The 13,187-nt window shown below is 48.3% G+C and overlaps 5 protein-coding genes across 5 annotated transcripts; 4 read left to right on the top strand and 1 right to left on the bottom strand.

Annotated features, from left to right (window-relative positions):
• Positions 1 to 124: 124 nt before the first annotated feature.
• Positions 125 to 1,981, top strand: PENARI_c017G10136 (uncharacterized protein; the record flags this gene model as incomplete). Its single annotated transcript, XM_022634409.1, has 3 exons — positions 125 to 162; positions 424 to 1,691; positions 1,764 to 1,981. 3 exons carry the CDS (start codon positions 125 to 127, stop codon positions 1,979 to 1,981), a joined length of 1,524 nt encoding a protein of 507 aa, XP_022485918.1.
• Positions 1,982 to 2,371: 390 nt separating this feature from the next.
• On the bottom strand, positions 2,372 to 5,732 carry PENARI_c017G07492 (uncharacterized protein; the record flags this gene model as incomplete). Its single annotated transcript, XM_022634365.1, has 2 exons — positions 2,372 to 3,035; positions 5,098 to 5,732. The coding sequence occupies 2 exons, from the start codon at positions 5,730 to 5,732 to the stop codon at positions 2,372 to 2,374; spliced, it is 1,299 nt and encodes a 432-aa protein (XP_022485688.1).
• An 845-nt stretch (positions 5,733 to 6,577) lies between these two features.
• Positions 6,578 to 7,480, top strand: PENARI_c017G03676 (cupredoxin domain-containing protein; the record flags this gene model as incomplete). The annotated part of the gene is made up of 3 exons (XM_022634296.1): positions 6,578 to 6,925; positions 6,975 to 7,075; positions 7,138 to 7,480. 3 exons carry the CDS (start codon positions 6,578 to 6,580, stop codon positions 7,478 to 7,480), a joined length of 792 nt encoding a protein of 263 aa, XP_022485780.1.
• Positions 7,481 to 7,980: 500 nt separating this feature from the next.
• PENARI_c017G09838 (uncharacterized protein) lies at positions 7,981 to 8,340 on the top strand (the record flags this gene model as incomplete). The annotated part of the gene is made up of 1 exon (XM_022634404.1): positions 7,981 to 8,340. The coding sequence occupies one exon, from the start codon at positions 7,981 to 7,983 to the stop codon at positions 8,338 to 8,340; it is 360 nt and encodes a 119-aa protein (XP_022485837.1).
• A 2,124-nt stretch (positions 8,341 to 10,464) lies between these two features.
• Positions 10,465 to 12,072, top strand: PENARI_c017G05687 (uncharacterized protein; the record flags this gene model as incomplete). The annotated part of the gene is made up of 1 exon (XM_022634328.1): positions 10,465 to 12,072. One exon carries the CDS (start codon positions 10,465 to 10,467, stop codon positions 12,070 to 12,072), a length of 1,608 nt encoding a protein of 535 aa, XP_022485924.1.
• Between the last annotated feature and the right edge of the window lie 1,115 nt (positions 12,073 to 13,187).

Genomic DNA, 13,187 nt, shown 5'->3' on the forward strand with positions numbered 1-13,187 from the left:
TGTGGGGAAGAAAATCATACAGCTCTCCACATCCCGGAACAAAGTGTTCCAGCCACCCCTGCTGATCATCGATACAGACACTCACGAAGTTATAACCCCTCTCAAGGAAGGAATGCGCTACACCATGTCATCTGTTCATCGACAGGTGTCCAAAAAGGGCCAGTTTGACATAAGGCATATCGTCTCTACCCAAAAGTGCCCTCTTCGATGATCACTAGCATCAGCATGGCCACAAAGACAACCACTCTACGGCCAGAGGGCATCCAGTCCAACAACCTAGGCAGCCTGCAGCTCCGGCACCATGAGACCAACGAGATCATTCTTATCCCAACTCCCTCCAGGGACCCTAACGACCCTCTGAACTGGCAGGGCCTGCTCCTCCCCCTTAATTAGTGGAGGTGGCTAACATATTCGCCTCTTCAGGTCGCGCGCATTCCGCTACTATCTTGCTATCGTCGTGTGCTTAGCTGTGTTCTTCTGCAACTTCCTTGCCGCTGGCCCCACAGTAGCCATCGTGAAGACAACTGTGGACTTCCTCGGCCCACAGGGACCAGACTTCAGTGCCCATATTGCCAAGATCTCATACTTCTACAGTACCACCGCCTTGTGCCAGGGCATTGGTATGCTGTTTTGGATGCCACTGATAGTCAAGTATGGCCGACGACCTATCTACGTTATCTCTTTCATTCTCTACCTGGCCACTGGGCTGTGGTGCGCATTCGCAAATACCTATGGGGCGGAACTGGCTGGCCGTATTGTCATGGGACTTGCAGCTGGCGCTGGAGAGTGTCTCGGGCCCTTGACAATTGCGGACATCTTCTTCCTCCACGAGCGTGGCGCAGTGATGGCGACCTATACTGCTGCCCTGTCAATGGGTGTTGCTGGCGGCATCATCATCGATGGCCTCATCACCATTTCTTATGACTGGCGCTACATATATTATATTGCCTCCGCACTGATTGGAGGCGTGACAATCCTGGTCATCCTCACTTTCCCGGAAACAACATACAATCGTCATCCTCAGCCTCGGGAGGAGCCAGTCATCGACGAGGACGCTGATACCAAGCTCATTTCTCAGCGCTCGAGGCCATCAGAGCACCACGAGACTGCACCATCCACTCCGATTCCAGAGAAAAAGACCTATGTCCAATCCCTACGTCTCTTCGGGGGAATTTATACGTCGGAGTCACTTTTCCGTGTCTTTATACGTCCAATCGTCCTCATTGTCCTCCCTCCTGTTCTCTGGTGCTCACTGGTATTTGCAGTCACCATTGGCTTCCTGGTGGCCATCACAGCCAATTTTGCGACCGCATTCTCGGACACATACAACTTCACATCCTGGCAGTGCGGTTTATGTTTCGTGTCTGGCTTGGTGGGCTCTTTCCTGGGAATTGCGTTTGGTGGCCATATCTCTGACTGGACCGCGGATTGGTTCACTCAGCGCAACGGTGGAATTCGAGAGCCGGAGATGCGTCTCCCGTCCATTGCTATCGGAGGCGCATTTGCCCCGATCGCACTCATTCTTTATGGCGTTGGGATCAATAATCAGCTTCATTGGATGGTTCCCACTCTTGGCCTCGGCATGCTCAACTTCGCGATTGTTCAAGCAACCAATGTTGCTATGGTGTACGTGATTGATTGCTATAGACCGGCAGTAGGAGAGGTGACAGTCTCAATCCTTGCATTTAAGGGTAAGTACTATGATCTGTCCTACATTTATCTCCCAGTCTGCTACCAATACTAACAGACATCGTGTCGCTTAGCCGCCTTTGGATTCCTGCTGTCTTTCTACACAAACCCCTGGATTGCTCTGGAGGGATATAGCAAGGCTTTCGGGGAGATGGCATTTCTGTCCGGTATCATTATTGTCATGGTCGTAATCTTTTACTTCTGGGGAAAGAAAATCAGGCGCAAGACATGGGACTGGCGGGTGATGCAGAAGTATGGCCGGTGGGATGAAGACCGCGAAGTTGGGGAGTAATTTGTACCCTGTGCTATTCTTTTTCCCCAATTGGAATAAGCAATTACCGGTCAATAATATTGAGAAGACTCAATCATACATTCTCAAGGACAAGTTTCCCCTATTTTTCTTTTTATTACACCGTGCGGGGAGCGAAATCAAGCCTCAGGGGCTCGGATCTCGCCTGACCTTCTCAACCCACGTCTCCTATTGAGTTTCCTACTCGGTGTTTCCAATTAAACACTTCGAGCCTAAAGATTCACGATCACCATCGCAAGAACCGCCTCTGTAGTTTCAATACCCTCAAGCGTCAATATACAGATGGCTCTAACCAGGGAGAGTAGGTAATCCATGGCCCTCCACCAACCAGTTCCAACATCAGCTTTTTCACACATCAATCCAAGTCGTCTTTCATTGCCAACCATTCTCAAGCTTCTGGCGATAATCCGTAACCATTTCAGAAGTAATATCGCTTCCTCCGCAAACAATGATCACAACTCGACTATCCGGTGTTAGGTCTGTCATGACATACTTTATCCTATCCAACCCAACTTGGACACTTATTCCGCAAGCCAGCTCGACCTCCAACCGCAGCTCATCACACAACCGCACAACTCCCATCGCAGCATCAGCGTCGGTACCTACAATACTAGTGACTTCGATACCGGGCGGGGGGGATTGCACGTTTTTCAGCGTCTGCTGTGCCACGCATAGTGCCCCCAGGGTGATTGCCTGCGATGTAATCGCAGGTAGAGGTTGCAAAGAGCCCTTGCGTAGCGAATGCGCCAACGAGTCCGCCCCAGCTGTTTCAACAGCGAGAACTCGAACTTTCTTCGCCACTTTCTTGGGAAGCGTTGTCGGTTGATAGGCTGGCAAATGCCTCTCAAGGCCGTCGATAATACCGTTCAGAAGACCACCACCGCCAACGCTGCAAACGATTGCATCTGCCGGGAATGAACAACAGGTATTGGTTTTGCTGTAGTGCCTTGGAGGTAACTGCTTAATGATTTCATCAACCAGAGTCCCCGCACCTCGCCAGATGTCATGGTGATCGAATGGTGGGATATAGATGTTCCTGACCAAGGGATCTAGCTTGCTGTCTTCATTTTCGATGAAATTTTCCCGCAGATACGCGTCAGCTTCGAACCAACTGGCGCCATGGCGGATAACGTCCGAAGCCCCTGCAGCGAGTATTTTTTTTATCATCATAGGCTTCGCGCTAAGGGGCACAACAACAGTACAGGAACAACCGAGATCCCGAGCGGCTATAACTGCTGCGAGGCCCGCATTGCCTGCCGAGGAGCTGAAAAAGTGCAAGGTTCTGCCATTGTTTGATGGATCAGAAAGCGATGTGAGGATCAAATTTCCAATTCCACTGAAACCAGTTTCGACTTTGTGTCAGATCTTTAATGATACGCTGCAACATGAAATGCCGAACTCACCGTGATTTAAACGAGCCAGAAGGTTGGAGCGACTCTAATTTGAGGAATATTCTACTATATTTACTCTTCAGCATCAGGGACCTTGACTAATGAAAATAAAAGTCCAATCTTACCATCCCGCAGCCTTTGAAAGTGTCGCCGATTCAATCAAAGGCGTTTCAATCCAGGGTTTCTTCAATTCATGTTCTGAATCGAAATGGCCCATTTTCAAGCGATTCGAGGCAAAAATGTAAGACTTCCTTCCCAACAAAATGTTCTTGGTCGTCTAGAATTCCGAGACGTATCTAAACTTGACCACAGGGATAACCAGCAATTTATATTGGGAGACATAAGGCAGCCCTAGAAAACTTTATTCGATGCCATCGGGCCCGATCTTGCCGACGCCCTTCATTTGACATTTGGCTCGTTGCAGACGTGGAACATGCGTGGAGTGGGTGCGACGCGTTGATCCTCCCCCTGTAATTGATCAGGATTCTCGGGCGCTTCAACGGGCATACGTGTCGATAGATAATTCCTCAGATATAATCGCTTGCGTATTAGTCCATTATTCGAGTCCCCCGGGAGCGCCAATCAATTTGGAGGCGGTGATACGAGGCAGACAGAAAAAGACTATTAGAAGATTCTTGCACGTCCAGCGGCTTAGCCCGTCCAAAACGTATTTGATAATTTACTAAGTCTCGCGCATCACAGAGTATATCACGCGTCGATAGAGATTTCGCAGCACGTTGTAGACGATCGGTGGGGGACCAGAGTGCTAATAATATAAATTTCATACGGGAGCAGACGATAAGTTGCATTAAGTGTCATAACTGTACAGCTGTTGGATCTAAATTACAGTTTTAGGTGCCGCCCGTGATTGCGTGAAGCGATGCGAAGATGATACAGGATGGTTCGAAATTAGTTCCATCACTTGATTCATACACCTATTTCGCAATGCGCTAATCTACATATGATTTAGCCTATCTAGAAAGACGGAAGGTATTGTAAGAGGCCATCATATATAGTTGATTTCGTAAATCCTTTGGCAATTTCAAATACATTCAAGTCCTGACACCTCCATAACCCCCTCTCCCTCATCGCTCGCTCGCCCCACCTTCAATCACTTTCTATCATCAGCATAAGATTCCCTATCTCTAGTACATGAAAGTAGTGCCAAGGAACTGCTAAGAAGAGGATATTCTGCGTTTTCTGAGTGGCAGAAGCACAACAATTAGAGCGTACCCCAGTCCGATGATCCCAGCGACCACGCTATACGCAATAACTGCCCCAACAGGAGCGATCGAGAGGCCGATACCTGTTAGGCGAAAACCTAGACCAGCATTAATAATTCCAAGGGTTATGAGACAGCGACCAAGCCACCGATGCAGGTAAGCAAATACACTCTTGCCCCCAGTTTTGTGAAAATACCTATGTTGAAGGTATCCCATCACGGGCTGAAAAAGGATAAGGCATGGGACGGTCACCATCCCGATAATTGGATGATACATCCCTATGAAACCAAGGTTTCTTGCCATTGAGATCCCAATTCCAAACCCGGCAATGGCCAAAGCGAGAGTAAAAAGCTGGAATGAAGCATGGACATAAACAATCTTCGAATATGGAACAACATGAAGCAGTAGAGCAAATGAAGGGAAAAATATAACAAAGACCAGTATCATAATAATTGCATGGGCTTTCCTGAGTTTCTCAACAGACCCACTGCTAACAGTCGAAATCGCATGCGATGAACTAGAGGAAGTCGTATTGGCCGAGGTTGTGAACGGGTTATTGGATGTGCCACCGGTTGCTTGTTGAAGGTCTATAGCTGCAACTCCCTGGACATCGTGTATGTTAATAGATGCAGTTAAGCTGTTCGTGTCGAGGGGGCTCCCATATTTCACTGCCCAAAGCCATGGACTCGACGAGCTGCTCAGGTCTTCACTTCCACCGGGCCAGGTGATACAGCTATCGCATCGGATATTTGCGGTCATAATTCCATTACTGATCCCGCTGCCATTCAAGACTGATAGTTGAGCTTCGGGGTTATGTAGTGGCATAACATGCTCTACGCCCAGTCGCGGGGAGACAGTAACATTATTGCCGTCGCTAGATGCATAGACAACAAAGATATTGGCTCCTTGCATTATAGAGCCCTGGCCCCAAGCAAACCACTGAAGCTCGCTTGTGGACTTCAGTTGGAAAAAAATCGGCCCGGAGCCGGAGGACGCGGTGGCCTGGGGTATATTGACGCTATAGGTGATTCCATTTTGCCCGGGAGGCACGAATGTTTGTAACTGCGCAAGGGCAGAAACGGATGTAAAAAGCCAGAAGTAGGCGGATTTCCTCTTCATTTCGAAGAAACGGTTGTGTATATTTTCGCTGTCAAGAGAAAGACTTGAGATATGCTCGCTTGTTGTGCGAATATGTCTTGATAACGGGATAGGAAGCAACAATATGTCGATGTTATTGGTAGAGAAAAGGACTGGGAAAGAAAGACAGAGAGAGAGCTAAGAGAGAGCTCGGTAAGGAAGCGAGCTCTCTGGCCATCTAATGCTCAGTTCTATCTAGGTCACGTTACCCCAGGTCTCGGACAATATGTCTATTATACGAGATCCACGCGTCGCCAAATATATACGGACGCGCACCACGTTTCATTGTCAGAGCTAATACCGCAAGCGGTATGTTACCTAAAGCGGCCGTTGACCCTAGTCATGACGTCCTTCGTGCCAAAACCTTATCAGAGCTCGTTCCTCAGCCTCCACAGAATCATTCCACCTTAGTCAGCTACCCCGTATTTACGACGATAATCAAAATGTCATCCTGTATAATCGGCCGATCTAGGTCTAACTTAGTGATGCTTGATATAGAAGCCACATTCCGATTTTCTGTGGTTAATCCAATACGACGACGACCCGCGTTCGTTTACCCTAAGTAACCGATTCTCGTATTGAAAGCAGTCAGGTTTTGAAGGGAAGGGTAAGTGCCATTAAGCTTTCTTACGAGTTGATGCCGTGGCTATGCTGAAGCTTCCAAAAAGTCCCCGTGAAACCTGGGAGAATTATGGTACTACATGCACGCCGTAGTTTAAGCACATAAAAGGCAAACCTACCTCCTGATTCCTTCGAATGAACTCTGGGCTTTCCATGCAGATCTTTGCCTTCATTTACTCATTTTCAAATCCAATTGAGTGGCAATAATGTTCAAAACGTCTTTGTGCACTTTCACACTTTTGTGCCTCCCTCTCGTTGGTGCCCAATATGGAGGAGGAGATTCTACTACAACCTCTGCAAGCTCCACTGCAAGCTCCACTGCAAGCTCAACAACGAGTGGTTCAGCTTCAAGTGCCACTCAATCGGTTGATGTTGGCGAAAGCGGCTTTGTTTTTAAGCCCGACACTATCAACGTCCCTTCGGGAGGCGTAGTCGAGTTCCATTTCTATGCTGGCGATCACTCGGTCGTCCAAGCCGCTTTTAACAACCCATGCCATCCCATGAGCGATACTAGCTTCTTTAGTGGATTTATGCCATCTGGTAATAATGGAAATGTAAGTTCATGAGCATCGTTTCAGGCTGTATAACTTTCTGACATTTTAGCCTGTCTGGTCCTTGACCGTGAACGATACAAATCCGATCTGGTTCTACTGCGGCCAAGTTGGACATTGTCAAGCTGGCATGGTCGGTGTGATAAACCCATCGTAAGTATATCAGTAGCCAAAAAGCATTAGAAGCACTAACTAATCCTTTTAATTAATATCAGTGGCTCAGATACGCTTGATGCATTCAAATCGGCAGCTTCGACTGCAAGTGGTCAGAGTGTGCCAGCCACGGCCCAAGGTGGCATCCTCGGTACACCAAGTGCTAGCCAGTCAACTGCGGCCAGCAGCAGTAACACCGCCACAAGCAGTTCAGCCGCTAGCAGTAGTTCGGCTGCTAGCAGTAGTTCGGCTGCTTCCAGCAGTACGTCTACTGCCAGCGGGACACAGACCAGCGCCGGTGGTTCTAGCCCTAGTGCCACGAATATGGCAGACAATTTCCATGTTTCAACTAGTCTCAGTGTCATGTCCGTTATCGCTTTCACAATGGCTATGTTCCTGATGTAGGCTCAGGTTCAGTGTCATTTATGAGGTGCTAGGAGTGGTGAAGTCAGCCATGTGAGGCATCCGATACACAGAAAAAGGGGGAAATACGCGTTCCTGATGACTTGGTGTAATAATTTTGGTCTGCAATAATTACTTTTAAACGCACCGGCTCCTCTCCTTGGTCCTCTTGATCTTTGCCCGAAAATTACATTTATAGTCCTATATTCGCGTCGCCAGTACCATTTGGTTTGGACCTAGTCCTTCTTTATGGATTCGCTTACTTTATAAACAGGCCTACTGGACTAGCACAAACTTTTGCTGGGGTCATTCCCCGCAATGCTGGAGAAGTTGCTCGGTAGAAACCTTAGAGACAGACGCATCGGTCGAGCCTCGGAACACTCGATCCCTCATGCAATCACCTCAAGCAACACGATTATTCGACTTGCGAGCGACAAAACCACATATTCAAACGCAAGGACCATCTTATTCAACATCTGTGTCTTGCCCACCGTCTGGAAACCATGCCATTGACCCATGATTGGAAACGCATCTTCACTTACTTCCCTTCTTGTTGTGGCTTTTGCAACGGCCGTATGTCTACTTGGGATGAGCGAGCCAACCACTTAACATTCCACTTCCGGAACGGCCGCAATATGGCCCACTGGATAGGGGACCAGGAGCTTCCCCCGGAGATCGCGCTCAAGTCACGCATAGACTATCACCTTATCTTTTGGATTCGAATCTCGAACGTTTCCGCCACTGACCGAGTTGTCAATGGTCATCTTTCTCAGTTGATCTCCCCAGCCATATTCTTTGAGGCTGAGGACAGTCAACATGTCTCTCCGGAGGCCGCTGAGGTGGACCCTGAGCATGTCCAATGACCTGGGTTCCAATCGGATTCCTACACCGAGGTGCTCACACGTCACTTGAGCCACTATGTGCAGTAGAATATGAGACTTGGAGTCATTCCTTCAGATGAAATGTTCCAGCTGGAACCAAGACGTCTTCATTTCGACTCGGAAGACACTTGGAAGCAGACTATGGCGGATAACCCGGAGTGGTTTGCTATATTCCGAAACGATCGATACAACGATAGCTTGTTTCAAACCCCAGATGGATTTCTGGTCGACGTGTTGCGTGGGAATTAGAGATTTTCAGTGCTGTGCTCACCGGAAACGTACGACAAGAGTTTCTTGGTGATCAATGAATGTGTTATATCCTCTTTCTATGTACATATCATATTGTATTTATAATTGGATTCCAGCCCAAGACATGATTTGTGACACCGCTAGAGCCTAAGCTAGTATGCTTCGCCTTCCCGAAAGCTGCGGATACTCAACTTCCTGCCCATACATATGTGCATCCATTCCCGGCAAGGCAGCCAACGACACAGGGATCTCGAAATGCTTCTTGACCGCCGCTATATGATCAGCTTGAGTCGGTTCCCATGCTGAGTTGAGAATATTAACCGTCGCTCGCTCGGCAACAAAATCTGTTTGCGCTTCTGAATGAATATTGCATGTGAGTCTCAAACCCACCATAACAACCTTCACTGGACATTACCTTCAGTTTGAGCAACCAACACTGGTTGTCCCTGCCTGTCTCCCTCCCCGCTCTCTTCCCTCTTCCCTCGCATATCCCATCTTCTTTTCGACCGAGGTGGTATAGATTCCTTGACTGGCTTCTCGGCACCTGAATATTTGCCCCTTGATGCGATACCAGCTCCCCACCGCAATCTGATCTCGTATCCCTCACATGTAATGCCCCGCAAGCTGCATCTTTGGCAAGAGGGGCGCACTTCATCGCATTGAACCCGCTTCTTCTTACAGGTCCAACATCCCTTGAAAGAGCGATGCCGAGCGTGGGGGGTATCTTTGTGCTTTTCAACTGGAGACATAGTTAAAACGACTTGCAAAATTTGGTAGAGCAGAGAGCAAGAGAAAGAAAGAAAGGGTCGTGATTTTCTAGGTATTCATATATGGTCATACAATGGTGGTCTGAGCCTCGCTGATTGGCCGAACAAAGATCTCAGGCCTAAATAACGCGCTCTAATCCCCTCTAGGGAGTGCTTCCCGGCAACTCCCCTAAAAACAAGCAGATATTTGGCGCGCAAATTCCCTCGCATTTAAGGCAAGTCCAAAATCGCAGACAATTTGCAGCGTGATGTTGCTCTTATGATTGATCGCTAAGACAGTCGGCGATGCTCCGACTAACCATTTCGGGCAGGTACACGCAGCAAACAAGCATGCGCTTCATGCCGCTCACCTTCAGGCAACATTGTTCTGCTCGCCATTTTATACTGTGAAATTGAAAGAGATGGAAAGTCTATTATCAATGTGAATCCGGGGTCAACATCACAGTTCCGACCGGGCAGCTTGTGCCGTTTGTTCCCGATGGATCTCATGGGGTGAAGTCGCCACTCGCGCGTCGTGACGAAAGCCAGTGCCGATGGCTATGTGTCAAGAATCAGGCTCACCGGGAAATCCTCGAGTCGGGCACCAATTTAGCGGATATCCAGGTACCATTGATATCATCTGCAGCACTGCCGTGAAGCTATCCGCATCTACCTGCCAGAGAGGGAATCTTCAGCCTTCGCAGGTCTAATGTGGAGTCACCAGCAGAAAACTGGAGCAACGACGACGATTTTGTGTCGGTAATCTCTTAAATGCTTCCAAACTTGGGATATTCCAGGTGGATCCCGTCTCGGTGAGTGTTAAAAGGTACGTGCGACTCTGTTTGGCCACAAATGCCGATGCCCATGGGGTTCCCCAGACAAACGTCAGAAATCCCCGGGTCTTGAAACTGGGGTGCGGGACTTCGGTTTCCTACAACTGTTTCTGGCATCCTCGTTTCTGGTTCCAGTATCTCGGCTTGGAAAAGGACCATATACAAACAACGCTCTTGAGGCTTCGACGGCAGTATCTCGCCAATTTTTCAATATTGGGAAATGACCCCAGAGCGACTATCTTGAACTACACTCACTGGTCCTTCCCATCACTCGAAGTATGGACGTGGAAACTGAAAACTCCCTCAAACCAACCGACCAGAGCGCCCAAGATGCCAACGATCTCGCCGAATTCGGGCACGAGCAGACCCTCGCTCGCAAGTTTAATATCTGGAGCATACTCGCGCTGGCTTTCTGTGTCCTTGGAACATGGTCAACATTTGCACAGGATCTTTCCGATGGCTTAATCAACGGTGGCCCTGTCTCGATCCTTTGGGGTCTATGCCTCGTTACTTTCTGCAACACCTGCGTTGCACTCTCGCTGGGTGAGATCTGCAGCAGCATGCCTACTGCCCTGGGACAGGCGTATTGGGTCTATCGCTTATGGGACTCGCGGTTGGGACGATTCATCTCGTACATGTGTGCTTGGATTAATGTGTTCGGGTGGTGGACTCTGGCCGCTTCTCAGGTGGCATTCATGACCAACTTCCTACTTGGGATGAAGGTTATGTTCAATCCGAATTGGACTGGTGCCTCTACCGGATGGCTTGAATTTGTCGTCTATGTTGGATGTGTCTTTGTTCTGACATTGATCAATGTGGTTGGCTGTCGTAGGGAGAAGTTCTTACCCTGGCTGAACAATTTTGTCGGAGTATGGTTCTTCGGGCTTTTCTTCGTCTTCTGCCTTGCCCTGCTCATTTCTGTGGGCACCAAAGATGGTCTGTCGTACCAGCCTGCCACCTTCACTTTTGGCAAATGGATTAATCAGACCGGGTGGCCAGATGGAGTCGTCTGGTTTATTGGTCTCGTCCAAGCCGCCTACGGTCTGACTGCCTTTGACGCCGTGATCCACCTGGTAGAGGAAATTCCCGCACCGCGCAAGAATGCTCCGAAAGTTATCTATCTTGCTGTGATTTCCGGTGCAATCAGCGGTTTCATCTTGATGATGGTCTGCCTTTTCTGCATCCAGAAGGTCAAGACAGTCATTGACTCACCAAGTGGTCTGCCATTCATGGAACTCGTCCAAGAGACAGTAGGCCAAACTGGTGGAGCAGTGTTGATCGCTTTATTCATCATGAATGGTCTCGGTCAAGGAATCAGTATAGTGACCACGGCCTCCCGCCTGACCTGGGGCTTTGCTCGAGACGGCGGACTTCCATTTAGTACATATCTTTCGGAAGTCAGTCCAACATGGAAAGCTCCCGTTAGAGCACTATGGTTCCAAGGTTCAATAATTGCCCTGGTCGGAGTGCTATTCTTGTTCGCCGAAACCGTTTTGAATGCTATCCTCAGTGTCAGCACCATCGCCTTGACTATTTCATACGGTCTGCCTATTATGACAGTACTCCTGATGGGTCGTGACAAACTTCCACCTGGTGGTCAATTTCACCTTGGCAGGTTGGGAACGCCTGCCAACTGGGTCAGTCTCGTGTACTGCTGCGTGACGACCATCTTCTTTTTCTTCCCGAGTGCCCCTAACCCCTCTGGTGGTGATATGAACTACGCTATCGGCGTTTTTGGCGTGATGCTCGTCATTGCCATCTCCTTCTGGTTCATCCAGGGTAGTCGCACCTATCTCAATACCGAGGAGTCGATCCCTCATGTTATCCAGGCTCATGCTGTTGCGAATGAACCTGCGCCACCTGAACCCAAGAAGGAAGATCGATGAACAAAAGCATAGGCTTATTACTTGCCTTGTCATTTTCCTGTGAAGCCCAAAATAGGGCTCGAGGATCTGTTTGACGTGCTTCACTTGATCACGATGCTTCTGGTAGATCGGATATAGAATTGAGATATACATAGACATCAGTACTACCTGTATATAGAAACGCTTTTGGTTCGGTAACGAAAATTGTATCAGACGTCTGAAATGTCCACGGATGCAATCTACGCTGCGTAAAATCAGTCTTACAAAACCCATATTGTAGTCTTCCAAAAGCTACATTACAGGCTGGCGTAACTATAGCTGGCATGGCATAATTGCCTCAGGGATCAGGCCTTCCTTGTTTGTTTGCCCTACTCCATAGGACTATTTAGTCTGCTGCTCCTCAGTGTCCAGTATACTAAGAAGATTGCGACATGCCGATACATATTTCTCACACCTACTTCTATATAACTGTACCCAACAAAGATCAGACCAAGTCAACATGCGCTTCGCTCGGAAGAATAGCTAGATAAGGAGGTATATCTTGCCACTTACAGCTCAATCACGCCCAGGTCGATCCTCACTCAAGCCACTTAAGCTAATTGTAAGTCATGGACAGGGTCACATGGTTAATTCATACACCGAATCCCGTCATCCCTCTTACTCGATGGGCAATGCCATCCAAGGACACTCCACTGAGTGCAATCCTAAAGGAGAGATTTCTGACTTCTCGTACTCCCCAATGACTCCAACCTCAGATATCTCCACGCGAGCCTCTAACTTCCCAAGATGTATGGTCTCTTTTGGATGATCCTTGTTCGTAGCAAAGAGATATATTTTAAGGCTTAGTGGCCTGACAAACTAGAAGTTCTTGCTCCCTGAAACCAATTTACTGGTAACGACGTTGATTATAGACCTGACTACCTTGCTAACAGAAATATTTCTTGCTTTTTTCCTGCGCGTTTCTAACCCACTTTACTGGTGGAATAATTTATTTTGAGAGTTGGTCCCGTGGCGATCTGGGAAAGACCTTTCAATTTCAGTACTATGTGCGCATTGTTTGCCTGAATATCCTGATTGCTGCCAGTCATTTCATATCTGGAAACCATTCCGTCTAACTAAAATTGTGTTCAACTAGG

Source organism: Penicillium arizonense, assembly GCF_001773325.1.
Source record: "Penicillium arizonense strain CBS 141311 chromosome Unknown PENARI_contig017, whole genome shotgun sequence".
Lineage (NCBI taxonomy): Eukaryota > Fungi > Ascomycota > Eurotiomycetes > Eurotiales > Aspergillaceae > Penicillium > Penicillium arizonense.